Source organism: Lagopus muta, chromosome 11, assembly GCF_023343835.1.
Source record: "Lagopus muta isolate bLagMut1 chromosome 11, bLagMut1 primary, whole genome shotgun sequence".
In the NCBI taxonomy this organism is placed as follows: Eukaryota; Metazoa; Chordata; class Aves; order Galliformes; family Phasianidae; genus Lagopus; species Lagopus muta.
The window spans coordinates 2375549-2392599 of record NC_064443.1 but is presented as its reverse complement, the minus strand read 5'-3'; the positions used below and the strand labels follow the sequence as shown (position 1 = coordinate 2392599).

At 44.6% G+C, this 17051-nt stretch overlaps 1 protein-coding gene across 1 annotated transcript in view; it reads right to left on the bottom strand.

The window, feature by feature from the left end:
- The window catches only part of USP4 (ubiquitin specific peptidase 4), a 29655-nt gene that overhangs the window by 738 nt on the left and 11866 nt on the right, over positions 1-17051 (bottom strand). Inside the window, exons 10-20 of the mRNA XM_048958030.1 lie at positions 15707-15865; positions 13899-14123; positions 12573-12656; positions 11766-11860; positions 4262-4453; positions 3646-3734; positions 2953-3168; positions 2804-2874; positions 1682-1797; positions 984-1133; positions 45-148 (exon numbers count right to left, since the gene is read on the bottom strand). Coding sequence (XP_048813987.1) covers positions 45-148; positions 984-1133; positions 1682-1797; positions 2804-2874; positions 2953-3168; positions 3646-3734; positions 4262-4453; positions 11766-11860; positions 12573-12656; positions 13899-14123; positions 15707-15865 — 1501 coding nt within the window. The remainder of the gene's footprint in view (positions 1-44; positions 149-983; positions 1134-1681; positions 1798-2803; positions 2875-2952; positions 3169-3645; positions 3735-4261; positions 4454-11765; positions 11861-12572; positions 12657-13898; positions 14124-15706; positions 15866-17051) is intronic.

Here is a 17051-nt window from a genome sequence, read left to right as displayed (position 1 = left end):
GCATAAGTCCTTGCAGGAAAGAACAGAAAAAAAAAGGGACTCACAGTGGCCTACTCCCATGGCTCCATAGTGATTGGAAACTGCAATGAGGTCGTAGACATAGGAGCTTCCTCTTGGGTCACAGACAAACTCAGACATGTTTAAACCCCTGGAGGGAAATCCAAAAATATCAGTATGCCAACAGTCTGCACTTTCACATCAGTGCAGCTCTGTTAGCACGCAGCACTGGTGAAGCTACGTGTTGTGCTCTCATGTTGAACAGTTATCAGCACAGAGACCCAAACATCGGCCGGCCAACACAAGGCAGGTCCTGCTAAACTCGTGGGGTGCTGCAAAACAATTGAGAAGGAGGTGCCGAATGAAAACCAACTCTGAGCATGTCCCTGTGGAGTAAAAAGTAAAAGAGAAGCAGCAAAGAACACCAGCATCCTGTTGCAGAATGTTGACAAGCAGAAGGCGGGGAGGAGGCAGGCTTTCATCTCATACTTTTGCAACATTCAGGACTACAAACAACACCGCACAATAAGTTTCCTCAATTCTCTGTATACATCTGGTTCAGCAGGAAACCCATCGTTTTAATCTTTTTTTTTTCCAAAAGAAACAATACCTGCCTGTTAATTGGTGTTCTTTGAGATGTGTGGAACAGATTAATGTTAAGATTAACCAAACAAAAAAAAAAGATTGAGTCAGAATTGATGCACATTCCTGGCCTTCCTAGGAGTGACTCTAACATGTAACGTATTGGCCCACTCCACCTGCCCAGTAGCAGAGCAATAGGGATTAGAGCAGCAGGCAAACTGCTGATGTGTCCTGCACATGGAGGCTATTACCAATTCATGCCTGCTGTCTTGTAGCTCAAAGCCATAAGACAGATCTGTCCCAGTTACAGCATTAATAACGAGCTCACACAACATCAAGCATCAGAACTAGATTCCTCTTGACCAGCTCTTTGTATGAAGACTGGCTCATAGGAAGGATCCTACCTGATCGGGAATTCCACAACAGTGTCGAGTTTATCCCTCCAGTATCTGCTGTATGAGAAGCGTTTCAGATGCACTACCAAAATCTTGGGCAAAGACCACAAGTCAAACTTCTTTGTGGCCTGCTGATGCTTCTTGCAGTTAGGGCAATACCTGCGGAAAAAGTACAAACAAGAAAACTGAAAGTAGTCAGAGGATATGTCAGTAATGTGGTTCAGTCCCTACCTCACAGAAGCCCCTTTTGGCTTATGGAACGTGCAACTCCTTGGAGGTTTCTAAGCTACCACTTACTTTCACTCTGTTGGTAGAACATCCTACTGGACTGGGGATTTAGGCAAAACTAAGAGTGCCTCAAGACTGGCACAAGCTGGAAATAAAATAGTGCAAAACCTTTAAGTAGCCACCTGCTTTCACTGATACCACAAATGCTTCTTCTGACGCTGTCTGAAAGGCAGACGTATGGTGGGGAATTAAAAATAGATCTCTACATATACAGTGCCTTTTTTAAAGGCAGCAGGAAACAAGGAAAAAAACCACTCTTCATTAGCCCATGCCTACAGCCTACTGAGTGAACTGACCACAGAAGAGACATCTCCCATAGACTAAAGACAGACCTGAGAAATCACCAGAATCCTGGGACAAATGATGAGCTCAAGCAGTTACAGCATTTTTTAGTATATAAAAAGGGAGAAAGCTCTTACCAAGGGTCGTGTTCACCGAGAGTTTCCATTGTAGTAAAGAGCTCTATGCAGTCTTTAAGGGCTACCACTGCCTTCATCTTCTGTGGTTGTAACACACTTGCATGCTTTTCACACGCCTAGTGAAAGAGATGCATGTTTTACTCAATTCACATAGACTTTAATCCCTGCCACTGTGAAAATAACGTGCCCGAGTTCACACTGCTGGTGGTTTCCAGCCCCCTTTGCCCACACAAATACCCCGAGCCTCCAGCCATCCCTTCCTTGCTTTGTGAACAGTCCTTTGCACTTTCTCCACCTCAGTTACCACTCTCCCCATGCTCCCCGATGAAGTTACAACTCCTCACACTCTAGCAGCCATAAAATAGGACTAGCATCTACCAGAATTAGCATTTCCTCAGTACAAAAATAAGCTTAGAAGGTGTGAAAGAGACTGGAAACACAAAAAGCAGATAAAAAACACTCAACATAGTTCTACGATAGCTAGAGCAAAAATTAAATATCAATCTGCATAGCCTGGTGACAAACAGACCATTGAACCTGAACTGCTCTCTGACTACGTTATGAAACTCCTAGAAAAAGATAGCTGTGCAAACATATGGCATTGCTCAAGCACACTGCATGACACTAAGAATACTCAACAAATGCTAAATCATTATGGCATATGCTAAATGTACTTAAATGATTGACAGAAACCAAAATGACAGTGGGGCAAAGAAGCTACCAACTCCCAGAGGAGTAATCGCAGTTGATTCTGACTTTCAAGTGAGCCAGCTCTTGTCTCCAAGCCACTCAATCGTTCAAGTGTGGTCTGTTGGTAAGAAGTGTAAGGAAGAGGGTTTGTGTGCGTGGTTCCCTTTTTTTTTATTAATTTCAGTGGATTATGAACTACACAAACAGAAATTAAAGTATCTACTTTCAGGAATGCTGGTGGCAGATCAACAGTAATAGACCTGTAGTCCTTGTCCCAACCAACTCACCCCATGTTGTTGACTCCAACTCTAAGCAGGGGGCCACACATAACTTCAACTGTTTATTACTGTGATCTATTGAAGTATCATGCTGTGTACTATGCCTTGTACTAAGTTTACACACAGAATACTTATGAAAAGAGCATACTACAACCTGTGCCTCCTGTTCATCAAAGAGCAGCCTCCGTGTATCAGAATCCCAGTCAATAGCAAGTGTAGAAAAAGCTAGAAGAAGAAAAACTTTGGTTGCCAATTTGTTGGTGTAAGGAGGAAGAAGAGAAACTGTAACAGGACAATAATTACCATTCAATTTCAAGAGTTTTCCTTCTACAATGGAGTTTATCTCAGAGGTCCCATATAAATTCACAAGGCTAAAAGTGAAATGCTGCTTCTTACAAGGCTGCACGTCTCTCGTTGGTTCAACCTGCATGCAACCCTCAGTGTGGCAGGGATCAACTTCTGCCAGCTTCTCCCTGCATTCCGGTCCATCATCCTGATGCTCCATCTCTTCAATGTCACCTGGCAAAATTTAAAACAAGCCCAATATTGACGACTTTCAGGGAAAAGTTTAGACTGACACCTCACATTGACAGCTGCTTGCTTAAGACTGCTATGATGTGCACAGATCACTTAGAAATAAACAAGAAACACACAAGAATAAATCTGTGCTTGCTAACGACTGCAGCTGAAGCTGTATTTTATCCTTTACCAAGGCCAGGTAAAACATCAGGGTTCACATCCTCCTGCCAGACACGAGGAAATATACTCAACACAGCTTAGCACATCACACGACCTGATAGCACACTCTAATAAACATCCCAAAAGAGAATTGACAAAGGCTGCATTTGGTTGTCTTCATAGAAAGGCAGCCCTACACCACAGTGCAATGTAATCATCACATAGTGCTAAAAACTATCTGCAGGAGCCCAAGCCAACTACACACAGCACAAACCACATGATAACAAAAGCTTCCAAGCCATTCTGAGAAGACTTTACCTTCAGCCACACTGCTGGAGCCATTGCACGCTCCTCTGCCTGGGCAAGGTGTGGAGTATTCTTCTGCCACGGGGAGTTTCACGTAGCGACTAAACAGAGGGAACATTTTAATCACACAGCTGTAACAGAACTGTACATCACAAGAACTGCACCCTGTCAACCCTCTCAGCGAACCAGAATTCACCACACACAGCATCAAAACTCTCAACTCTCAGAGTCAAACAAAAACAGCTCAGTAAGTCTATGTTCTCAATGCTTGTGCCAAGTCTTACAAGCATTAGATAGGAAACCAAAATAAGTTACGGTGGCCACGTGAGAGCCCTCACAATATTTCCCAAGCGCTGCTCCTAATCTGGTTTGCAGCACCAAGCAGGTAACTTCCCATGAGACCACCACCAGTATTATCTTACAGTCAGCTTTTACAGAGCCCAGACAACCAGCACTTCAGGAGGTCCCTGTGGCCTCCAGACACCAGCACAATGCAAATACTGGTTGGTACTCCACAAACAAATCAAGGAAAAAAATCTTGCTATCAAAAAGGATGCAGTGATCCTGTTACAGTCTAATTCAGCAAGCTAACACTAGAATTTTGCACTAAAGTACAGATGTGACTTACCTGATCCGCTCCAAAACAACACCATACAAGTGATCCACAGTGAGCTTGTGCTTTGGCACAGATATCAGCAGTGGCTGACCAAAGAGTATGGTCCCTGAAGTGCTGCTGGATTGCCTCACTGCCTTCTCCCGAAAGTAAAGAGAGAAAGTAATGTACTCTGAGCCATCTTCACTTGGCTTGCAGACTTCGTATCTGTTTGAAAGACAGGTATGTCCACAAGTTACTTATTTCTACTGCCAAGAAGCGCAGCAGGCAGAACCAATATCAAGTCAGTCCAACAGTTCTCTCGACCAGGATCTCCTGAGGACAATACAGGTTGTACTTTGGCCTTCCTGGCACAGACACAGCTGCTTCCTGCCCGCTTCCCATGACTCACAATGGCACAGGGTACATACCTGCCATCAACTTGACTGCCACCTTCCCTCTGCCTTTTGCTCTTAATTCACATCTGTGTTACCACTCACCTCCCCAAACGTTATTCTGACAATCAGATGTTTCAAACAGATCATGGGATCAGTGAGAAGATGCTACATGAACATTTAGATCACTGAGACAATGTTTGCTCTGTCTGGAGAAAGAAATCTTCTCAGTTCCTTGGGGTCTTACATTCCCCCTCAGCCTCTTGTACCATTACAGGTCTGAGCTTACACCACAACCAGCCAGGACTCCAGAAAACCAAGAGCTTGAAAACACCTGCTTTGCAGAAAAATCCAAAAGCAGTGCACACAGCAAGAACATTCTGGAAGAAAAGCAGCTCCAGAGAGCAGTGAGAAGACTGACTGCAATTTGTGCCGCTGGATGCAACAGCAAAATCAGATATTCACAGATAGGAGAGTCAGAAGAAACCACGTGGTCCAACTTTACTGCATTTCTCGCTCCCAACGTGGCTTTCAAGACCATTCATTACAAAGGACTTATCCTCAGGATGTCCAAGTGACAGTGCTCTTTAGCTTTGTGAGTCACCTGTCCCAGACCCATCTTAAAACTGAAAAAAAGAGATTTCATGGAAGTTGTCACTACACAACTGAGATGACACTCAGGTGACACACCAACAGCTCTTGCACATTAGGGATGCCACTTCCTTTCTTGCAAGAGCCAAGAAACAGGTTTCTGCCCCTGTTCAGCACACCCTTGCAGAGGATGGAGCGGAACAAATTGCAGAGTTGCAGTTCTGTTCCGTTCTACTCAAACAAAAGCCTTGCTCCCAGCTTGAGGCCACGAAGAAAAATACCCCTCCAAGAACACAAGCGACAAAAAGTGGATCTAACAGTTCACTAAGAATGGCCGTTGATGTTTTCTATGCTGTTGGTGCTATTCAGCTAGACAACAGCACCAGACCTTCTGAAGTTTCCTGAGAAGCAACTATAAAGAGAACTATTTCACTTAGCACCGTAACACAACATAACTCAGTTACAGTGTATTACTTAGAGTTAACTGCAGGTTCTAGGAGACCCTCTGAGCTGGTCTCCCACCAAGCAGACAAGTACATAACATGTCCAAGGTGCCTACATTCCTCCCCATTCCAATGACTGCCTCTCACACCACCTGCAGTGCTGATCACAGGAGCCCCCAGCAATACTCCATCCTCACACAGGTCCTGAACTAAGCCCTGCCTCTGTGACGGCACAGATGGGATAAAAAAAGCTAAGGATTACTCATACATCTCTCACAAACAGCCTGCAGCATCCCCCAAAACAACACCTCACAAACTCCTGACTAGGAAAGTGGCCCTCTGTCTACTCCATCACAGAACAGCTTGTACTCTAGCACTAGAGATGTCTCAGAACCAGCAGAGCTGATACTATAAACCTATAGGGCTGCATCAGTCTATACAACTGACGGGCACCGGCCAGCTGCGTTAGTAATTCATGACAGGTCTGCAAAGTGTCTGAAAGCAGCTAAGTGACAGTAGAGCAGGATGGCTTTGACTAGCCTTCATCCTGCAAAACAGCACCAGGAAGCTTCAGGCTGTGGCTGCCACTCAGAAAGGGGATGCTGAGCAATGAAGCAGCTAACTTGTCTCCCGGTAGATTAATGTTAAGCAAATGCAGGGGAGCATGAAAAACTACATATGACTATATGAACTGACTATATGAAAGGTCACTACTAGCAGGAAAGGCTCTCAGCTAGATGCCAACCTAATGCATGGATATATTAACCATAACTCTCTCCAAAATGCTGTGATGTAAATAACATCAAACGCAACTGGAAAACACTGCATGGATCACAGGTCAGGGTATAACAAAAGCAACCGAGAAAACAAGCAAAAGGATGAGGGAATTCAACCAGCATCATTTTTCCAAGTTAAAGTTAAGTTCCAAGTTAATGAAGCACACTTCAGAAAGGATATTTCAAAGTAACTACCAATCACTTTCCTAGATCAAACTGCTGCAGTCTCAGCTATCTCAAACATGTCACACCAGGCAGTTTGCTGATGCAACTCAGTGCAATAGCTGCTGTGCTTGTCACGGTGACAAATCTGCCCTGCCTGCAGCCAGCTGTGGTTTTCAAGACCACGATCTTACCTAAACGTAGAACAAAGCATGTTGTAAGACAAGGCAAACATATACACTCATGGCAAACCAAACATATATTTTATATGACTTTTATAGGTTAAAGGTGACCTGCAAATCAATTTGTGAGACTTCCATCAGTGTGAATTACACACGTTATATTGTACGCCCCATTAGCCAGGCTAAGAGATCAGAGACATCCAATTTATGAATCCAAGCGTTTTTCTTCTCAGGCCTTAGGAGCTAAGAAGAAATACTGAGTCCTGCTCAAGTAGATAAGGGCTGTGCAGGCTGCCTTTGGGTGGCACTTACCTGACCCCTTGTAGGCCGGCTCCGAGCTCCAGCAGGATCTCTGGGTGATGTGACATCACCAGCATGGTACATGAGGGGTGTTAGATTGGAGCGGGAGCCGGAGGTCCTATAGTGGGGCTGGACTTCACGGAACCTAAGGGAAAGAAATAGTGAGCATTGCAGTGACGTGCTGAACGCTGCGCCCTGCTTAGCCTGGAGAAGGAGAGCATTCAGCACAAACACTGGGCTCGTTTTGTCAAATTGATTTGCAGACCACCTTTACACAGTGACTTCCTGGTCATTTGCCACAGATCTCTCTGAGCTTCCACAGGAATATCATGCCTCCGGAGAATAACTTACAGTGCTGCTGAGAAGTGGGTTAGTGCCATTGTGCTTTGGCTGCACTGTCCCACGTGTCAGGCCAGAGGCCCTGCTTTACATCTAGAACAAAACGCTATTTCAGCACCTACCCTACCCTCTGCTCTGCTGCTAAGTGCTACCAAATGTTGCAGCAGGGCAATACTTCATTTCCAAGCCTGCCATGATTAGAAAGAGAAGCGCATAAGGCTTGGAGAATCATAATTCCAAGCCATCCTTCTCTGGAGAAAAACACGTGTGCTGTTGTCCTCTTGCACGTGGATCCATATGAGTTACATAAAATCACTTAAAAAACAGGAAGTCCGGTAACATTCACTTTTCTTCCTCTTTTACTATTACAATAGGTGATACACAACAAGAATGAGTAAACCAGGAACAGACCAGCTGGAAGGAAAAGCACATCACAGCCATTCAGAACAGATATTTTAAGAATGGCTGTCGGCTCCAAATGGAGCCCAAGGAGTCTCCTTCTCCCACCTGCATCAAAATTCCACATCTCCCACTGCTTTGGTAGGAGGTGACCATTCACTGTGCATGCCTCAGAACATCCAGGTGCACTGCAAGGTCACAAAGCTGACCTGTCTTCCCCATCCTCTAAAGTGAAAATAGAAAAAAAAAACAAACACCAAAACACAGCTCTTCTCACCACTAAAATCTCTTTTAGGATGTGCAAGCTCAATATTTGTACAGGACCTTTCACATATATTCATTATTTCAACAGTATGGTCTACATTTAAATGCCTCTACCAGCAGGCCCTTCCCCTCTGCGAGCAATTGGCAGTGAGAGAACAAAGCACAGCTGAGCTGCAGTGCTGCTCCGTGCTGCATGAGTTCCACTCAGTGACACTTTAAGCACAGCACTGCGTGGAAAGTGACACTGTGCTCAGAAAGCAACCCATACAGGGACCTAAATCTGAAGGCAAGAAATCAAACATACTATTGCCAAAAGCAGGACAGCAACAATTCCAGTATTAGTACTGCAGTACCCAGTGTGCCCAAGGGGCACAGATCTATGGTATGAGATGTCTCCCTGCTTTCCAAATGGAGATACATGCAGCTCACTGGCTGGCTAGCTCACTAGCTGGCTAGCACACAGCCCTCTAAAACCAGAAGTATGTCAAAGCAATGGGATATTGCTCTCATATGCAGCCCCATATTTGGCCACTGCTTTCAGCAAAGCCAGAGAAAATACTGCAGGAGACTGAATGTTGATACTGACACATCTCCATCCTCAGGCAACTTAAGGTGGTGCTGCGAATGGGACAGAAGGCAAAAGCTGCCAAGTTACCATAAGGCCCTAAAGCTTCAGAAACCATTACACCTTATTTCTCTTACAAAAAATAAAAGTCACCAGGGCATCAGCTAACAGCCTCGGTTCCCATACCAAGAACAGCACTCGTAAAATAATATCATAATGTCACAGTCCTGTAAAAGGAGCAGCCTGCCCCTCCTGCTCTGCTGCCCACCCAGAGGGCAATCAGCTGAGCACTGAGCCTCAGGGCATGAGGACACCCACTGGGATGGCAGCTGCTGGTGAAACAGGAACCCTGGGGCCTCACAGCTCCCCCAGGCACTGCAGGCTGGTTCTCTGCAGTCTCAAGCTCTAGCAAACAGCCACAGGCAACTATTAACACAACCTTGTTTTGCTTCTTCAAGTGGGAGGGTGGAGTGCATTTCAGATGAGGACACTACTGAGAGGTTAAAAGGATGACTTAAGTGCTGGTAAGAGGCAGGGATGAACTTCAGATCATTACAGCTTCCCTGTTTCCTTGCTGTGGAGATCAGGAAAAACAAATGAATGACAACAGCCAGCAAAAACCAAAGGGACAAAAACCCACCATGGGACCCCACAGAGAATTTTGCAATTTTTAAATACAAATTTTGAGAATGTGCATCTGAGAAATCTCTCTCTGAATATGCTGTACTGATTAAACTCAGTCTAGAATTGCTCGGTTACTCGTACTTTTGAGCCCTTTCCAGTGAAAGAAACTTTCCATCTAACTTCAGTTACCTATTTAGATGTACTCATTACAGCATGCCAGCAGGAGGCCAAACCACTGAACACAAGGGGAAAATAAGAGCAGATGGTCAGTATATAAGAGGAAATAGGTTGAGCATCTGAGATGGTGAATATTACATGCATTTAAATACAAAAGGCCTTATGATTCCAGAAAAGATCCTTAATTTAAATGAGCTCGTGGTCCTCAAGTCATATTCTGGGTTACATGTATCAACTTCAAACCCTCCTGATGTTTTGTACCTGAGAACATACCATGCAAGTAGTACCATCATTAGCAGATCTCCCACTCCAGTATCTCTTTCCTCAGCTGAGGGCCGTACCTCTCCATCAGCTCTGCTGCACTGCAGGCACAATGTCCTGAAATGGGGCAGATTTCTCATCTGATTCTAGCAGAAGGAGCAATATCAGAAAACTGACCTCTCCTGTGACTCACGTTATTACATGAGGCACTCCAGTGATTTGAACAAATCTTAGGGAAAAAACAGTGTTTTCCTACCACAATAAACAAACAGCCTACAGAGTTGCTGGCACATAAATTGTGACCTTCTCAGTCCCATTCAACACCACAGAAAGTCTTCTTGGGGTTTATTCTGTGGCAATACCCACTGTAAACACAGTGCAAAACAAAGACTGGACGGTAACAGTGTTACCCCCCCCTTCCCTGGCTTTTTAATTTGTGAATTTGGGGTGAAACTGCTGTAGCCGTAAAAACACTACCATACTTTCTAATACAAGGCAGCTGCTGCCCTTCATTAATCAATACAAAGAGAGTTTTCTTTCAGGAGCAGAAAAGAGACGCACCATACAGTGCAAACAGCATATACACCCAACTACATCACCTCTCAGCACAAGATCTTTTCCATGACAAGCACAAGAGCCATGCTTCAGTCATACAAATCAACTCTTCTTCCACCCCTTCTCTGCAGAGCTAGAGGTGACTTCAAACCCAAAGAGCAAAACACTTTCTAGAAGGCACTCAAGTTTTCCTCACTGACTTAAAAGAAAGAAAATATTTCTCAGCTGTATCAAAGGACAACACATTCCATTACATCCTATCACTATCAGATGATGTAAAAAGTTAGCCCCCCTCCTGCTTATAAGCTCCCTCAAGCACTGAAGGCTGCATTGAGGTCTCCCCAGAGCCTCCTCTCCACACTGCACACCCCAGCTCCCTCAGCCTGTCTCCATAAGAGAGGCGCTCCAGGCTGCTGAAAACATCTTGAGAGGGTTCCATGGAAGAACAGGATTAGCCAGGTTTCCTCCTGCTGTCTCTCTTCTTCCTCGCACAGCTATTTTTAACCCAGGTCAGCTCACTGCTGTGACTCACAGCACGGCCTCATTTACAATCAGGCCTCCACACAAGGACACAGCGACTCACAGCACGGCCTCACAGCGACTGCAAATGAACACACACAGGGCTGCAGTTGAGCTAATGCTTTTGGTTCAGTGCAGGAGCAGAGATGAACTCAGACACAGTAGCTTTCTGAGAAGGAACATGCAACAGGTTACACACACAGGAAAACATCTTTGTTGCCATTTCCTAGCTTCTCAAAGGAAGAGTACCCTGCTGGGAGAGGGGCAGCAAGGAGCATCTCCATGCTGGACTTAAGGAAAGATCTCTATAACATCATCCTTCTTGCTTTTCTACATTTTTAAGTTATGGAGAAAGGTTTGCTAGCAACTTAATGCCTTAAAATATCCCAACAAACAGACACCAAATGTCCTTCATAGCACCTTAACCAGCCTGATCTGCAGCTGCAATTGAAGAAAACAAATGATACAAGAACTTTCAGAAACAGTCTGGCCTGACTCCTCAGCGAGTTCACAACAGATAGCAGGACAGAACAGCACCAAACAGCATCCCACTCACTGCACCCAAGGACACCACTGCACAATGCTTTTATACAAACAGCAAGCTTGCAGTGGATTATCTCATAAGAGAAAGAGGGGGCTTCTGATGGGGATCTCATTGGACCTCACAAGCTCCAGGCTCAGCAGCTAACTCCAAAGTCTGCTTTGCATTTCACGTGCTGTACTTCCCATCTTTTACCAGCTGCTACAGAGGAACCCAACCTTTGCTCTCCACCCAGACGATCCAGGTTGTCTCATCCACCACATGCACTGGAAACATCAAGCACAACTGAACCCTCAGCTTCACCACAGGCCCCCATGCTCCCCAAAACAAGTCCTCTGCAGCTGGACACAGACAGAGCAAAACCCCTGCCATGGTTAGCTGTGTGCTGTAACACCCATGTTGGTTCTCAGCACTCTCTGCATCGTGGCATCTTCCCACTTTACTCACACAAAGATGTCGTCTTTCGGCATGATGTGATTTAAACCTTCATCCGCCTGGAAGATTTTGTGGAACCGATGGTTATACACATCTGTCACCACCATCTGGAACAGCAAGTGAGAGTTGCAAAGAGACTGTAGTAAATATTTACATAAATTCATGCGTGCTAAATTCAAGCAACACTTGTTGTTTTTTTTTCCCCATGAGAATTTTCAGCACCTGTAGCATCAGTGCTTTGTTTTCCTTAACAGCACCAGGAGCTCATCAGCTGCTTTCATTAAGGTGGATCAGAAAAACAAAGCAAGTGACAGACTGATTTTACAGAGGTACTGAAAAGATGAGATACTACAGCTGCAAGTCTGTCTGCTGGCAACAACAGCTCAAATGTAACATTTTAGGCAAAGACCACTCCATCTATAACTCGCTAAATATTGACATAAATTGAAGTGTTACACTGATATCCTGAAAATCTCCCCCATCACCTACAAAACCATTCATTTTATAAAAAGCTCACCCAATTCCTTTGTTATTATAAGGCCATCCAAGGGGAGGTGGCCTCAAAACAGGCTGAGCAACTCACATTACTAAGAAATTACAGTGTCAGAAACACTGGAGAGGGAGGTGGGTGGCTGAACAGATGATTTCCATGCTTTTTTTTTTTATAATATTTTTCAGTCAAAAATTGCATTCAAACCTCTCAAGGAGTAATAACAGAAATACATCCTTCAGCTCATTATACATTTAAAAACTAAGACATCAAAATGCCTCTAGAACAGCAAAGATTTATCAATGTCACCACGCTGCATTTATCCTTACGTTTTCTGCAGGAACCCCAGAAAGTTTGGAGAGTGATTCGCAGAGATCTGAGATGGCCCCCATCATTGGCACCACAACCCGGTACTAAAAAGAGAGATAATGCTCAGCAAAGGCAAAACAAACTTGTGTACACAAATGGATATGAAAACACAGCTTGGAATGCCTAGTTCTGCTCAAGGTCACAGCCAGCCTTTCCTCCTTTGGGAATCAGAACCGTATGCTTTAGAGAAGGACTCAAAGGCACGCACACACTTGAGGGAGCCACATGGAGCACACTTGCCTTGACTACAAGGAGTTATGTTTCACTATTATTCACCAGGATCTTCTTGGTTATGCCATCCATCTGTACCCTCACCCGTGGCCATCACAGGCTTACAGTTCACTTCCTCTTAGCACAACCCACGTAGTGGAGACACTTTTTCTCCTGTGTCACACACCAGAGGTGAAAGGCAGTGGTGCATACCTCTAGCATCCCAATTGGGAGATCACAATATGCACAGAGTTGCTGTCAGGAGGACAGCAGGTGGGGATGTGAGACTGAACATGGCCAGTTCAGCCAGCAGAGCTCCAGCTGCTGCAACTTTGATTTATCTCAATTCTTCAAAGCACAATTTACGCTTCCAGTCCCTATGCTACTCATTTATGTTTCCCATCTCTTCAGTGAATCCCTCTTCTGTTCCTTCTCTTTACAAAACCTTGGTGATGAGTGCAGCTCTCCTTGATTTCACAGCTGTACAAAAAGCAGAATCAAAATTCACCACCAACTTAGCACACATCACCACTGCATCTACCAACCCCTTACCCCCAAGATGACACTCTATATAAATCAAAGGTTCTAATGCACAACATATGCAAATACTGCCAAGCAACACCTCAAAAGCTGCTTTACTTTTTCCTTTGGTCAATGTCTATCCACCATTAGAGCTTCTGGGTGCCACAGATCTTGTGCACAAGCATGGCAACTACAAGGCTACTTTATGTGTGTGCCCACCTACAGGCTCACTTGAAATAAAGAGAAAGTAGATACCAGTACCTACCTCAGAAAAAAACAGGCTTTAAAAGCAATCAAATCATACCTCTCTTTTTACAAGAGAGACTTTTTCCCCCATTTGTATGAAATTGAAAATCCTTACTCGTTTAGAGAAGCTTCACCTTTGCATTCTTTCAAGGTAATATAAGGCAAACATGACCATGCAAACGCATTCCTGCCCTCACAGAGCAGTGTATCACATAGGTAACCTCACCATAGGAAAAGTTAAGCCACCTCTTTAAAACCTAAGAGGAAGAGACTGGGATAAAGAAATTCCTGCCTTAGCCATGCCTCACCTGGACAGGTCTGCGCTGCGGGTCTGCAAACACCAGGGTAACTTCCAGGAGACGATCTCTCTTCAAAGGCAGTGGAAGGGTTAAGTAACAGAAGGGATCAAAGGTCACAGAAACCTTGGAGCATTTGGGACAAACAAGGGTAGATTTGAAAAGACCATGAAAAATATCCACAATGACAGAATCGTTCCGCAGTCTGTGGTTCTCCCAGGCTTCTTTTGCTACCACCTACAGAACAGAAATTAAGAATTAACTCTCACAAACACGAGGCACAGCAAGCATGGGGATGGAAGCAAACTCAGGAAGTCAATACATACAGAGAAAATCTTCATAGAAAGGGGGGTGTACACTCTATTTTCAGCCTAACACACCTGGATTTCTCACAGTGAAACTAAGGCCCTGTATCAAGCCAGAAGTACAGCAGTTTGAAAACAAGGCAGAAATCTGTGTACTTCCTGCATTGGGGGAAGTGGAAGCACCGAAAGAAAATGAAGCAGAGCTGGGTGTCCTCTTCACCCCACCCACCACCACTGCTTGGAGAAAAAAGGAATAAATATACTTCAAGCATTGTTGCCATTTGCATAAAAAAGCAAAAAAAACCTATAAGCTATTGTCAGTTGAGTGGAAAAATAAAGAGTCACATATACTTCCTAAAAAAAATAATAAGAACTGTTTTACCTGGCTTTTATGAGCATTACTGCCACCCTGACTGTGTATTTACTGTGGATTCTGCACTTGTCAGTACACTGCAGTTGTTTGTACCACGACAAAAGTCAGAAACCCAATCAAGAGGAATGTGGTTTCACCTACAGAAAGACATTCCACTATTATGCGTCTCATCTCTTTGTGGGCACAGCATTTGCCAACTTCAGACAAACAGAAGTGTCTGTAAGGTGCTCTCATACCAGTACTGATAGAGGATAAAGGTAGAGAGGAAAAAATGACCATGAGATTTTTCAGGCCTGTGTCAAGAAATGGCATCAAAGAATCATTTTCCTGTACCCCTGTAGAGTGGGTAACTGGACCCCAAGTGTGTAAAACTGCTTTTATATCCATTCCACAGCACCAGAAAGGAGGAATAATCAGGAGAAGCCTGTGCAGGAGATGCAGTTGGCTTACTAAACATTAGGAATTCATCCAGATCCACAGCAGGACCACATTACAGTGATTCAACTCTGCATAAAACTTAGCTCTGGCTTTGCTTTGTCCAGACCTTTCATACAACCTCAATGTAACACTTCACAGGTTACACACATGGAGAGGCCACAAGGGAGCACAGCTGAGTACCCCAGCCTGTCTGAGTACTGCTTACAACCCAGGGCACTCATTCAGACAATTTCTTTAGTCTCCCTGCACTTCCACATGCATCCCCACTCCCAAAGTCCACAGACAGCATCTGCCTCAAATTGATGCTGACAGCTGCTGTCCAGACTACCTGGAAGTTGACAGTGTGATGAGGTAGTCAAGAGACAAGGTTGTAGTGGTAACTGCAATCTACTTGTTATATAAAAGCTCAGTACAAGATCAAACTTCTTTTCCACTGAAAACCTATGTCACAGTGGTATGGTAAGGTACTTTCTTGCTTGGCAGGAAGAACAGAGCTCTGCTGTAACACAGAGCAACAGCTTTGTGCTGCAAGGTGCCATGAAGAACCATCTAGGCCACAAGGCATAACAGGATTCTCTCTTCCTGGGTATAGTGGCTTTGCAGGGAAGGCATTATTGTGGTTAGTGGGCAGGAAGCATGACAAAACCAATTTATACTCCTTCAGGAGCACTGGTTGCCCTATTCTCTAGCAAAGAGCACCATACCGAATCGGGCCTGCCATTGGCATCCTTCAGCTCCAAGTAAGGTTTCTTCTTCACTCTATTTAAATCCTCATGCAAGCCATCTAGAAGAAAAGCCAAGAGCTCCTGGGAATCTTGCTGCTGGTATCCTGAAAACTGAGGAGCGAATCGGCCAACCTGTGTCTGCAACATAACACAAGAGTTAGAGGGGACAAGTATAAGCTGTATGCAAAAGACAGTGGGATAAAAACACAACCTACCTTTTCCAGACAAACCCCATGCTGCCTTATATCAGCAGCAGACCCCAGAGAACTGAATGCTAACAGAGTAGAGAGTGCAGAGATTAATTTTACCAACCATTTTTCACTTCATCCCTGAACTACTATGGGAGATGAATGTATTTAGTGCTACAACATGGAGATCTGAAGTAGGAATATTAATTCACAAACCTGCAAACAGCGAGCATGGAAAACTTCTGTGCATGCTGCATTTTTTTTTTTTACTTTATTTCAGAAGCCTACAGCCACAATGCAGAATTACTGCATGACAGCATCTTGAAGGTGAAGACAGAAAGCACCTGCAGGAGAACTAACATTGACTGGCTCAAAGCTAAGCTTGAAACCAGGAGTCACCAGTAGTCTGCAGCTAGGTATGAACCTAGAAGATATAACAAGCTGAGTAGCAAGAGCCAGAAACACTGCAGCCAAACACAACCTGTGCTACTCCAAACCACAAGTGCCATATCACAGCACTGCCATTTAACTTCCTGCTTGCACAACCAACAGATTTTCTGTGGTACTCCATCCAACGAGCAGCTGAAGGAGTGCTCTGTCCAAAGGATCACAGCTCATCTTCTCGCCAACACGTGGCACCAAACACGATTCTAGAGTTATGCTCAGCACATTTTAATCACAGTGACAACTGCAAGGAAATCCAAACCAAGGGCTGAAATACTGAAACACAGCAGCAATATTAGAAGCAGCACAAGTAATGCTGCACTGGGAAATAAAAAGCAACACTTACTCCAGTCTTAAATAAGAACAGCCAACGGTAAGACACTTTTAAAGATGCCCACTACTGTCTACTTCCTCCAAACAGTTTACAGAGTAACTTTAATAAAGAAGGATGGTGTGGCCATCAAGGCCAGGTTGGACGGGGTCCTGGGCAACCTGATCTAAATGTGTATGTTTGGTGGCCCTGCCAGGCAGGGGGGTTGGAACTACATGATCCTTGGGGTCCCTTCCAACCCGGGTGATTCTGTGTGCCACCAACTTCAAGAGGCAGACATTAAAAACATCTTGCTGCTTCAGAGCCACCTGTGACCCTACAGAGGACAATTTCTGTTGTAGGCAGCACTTTTGCTTCAGGT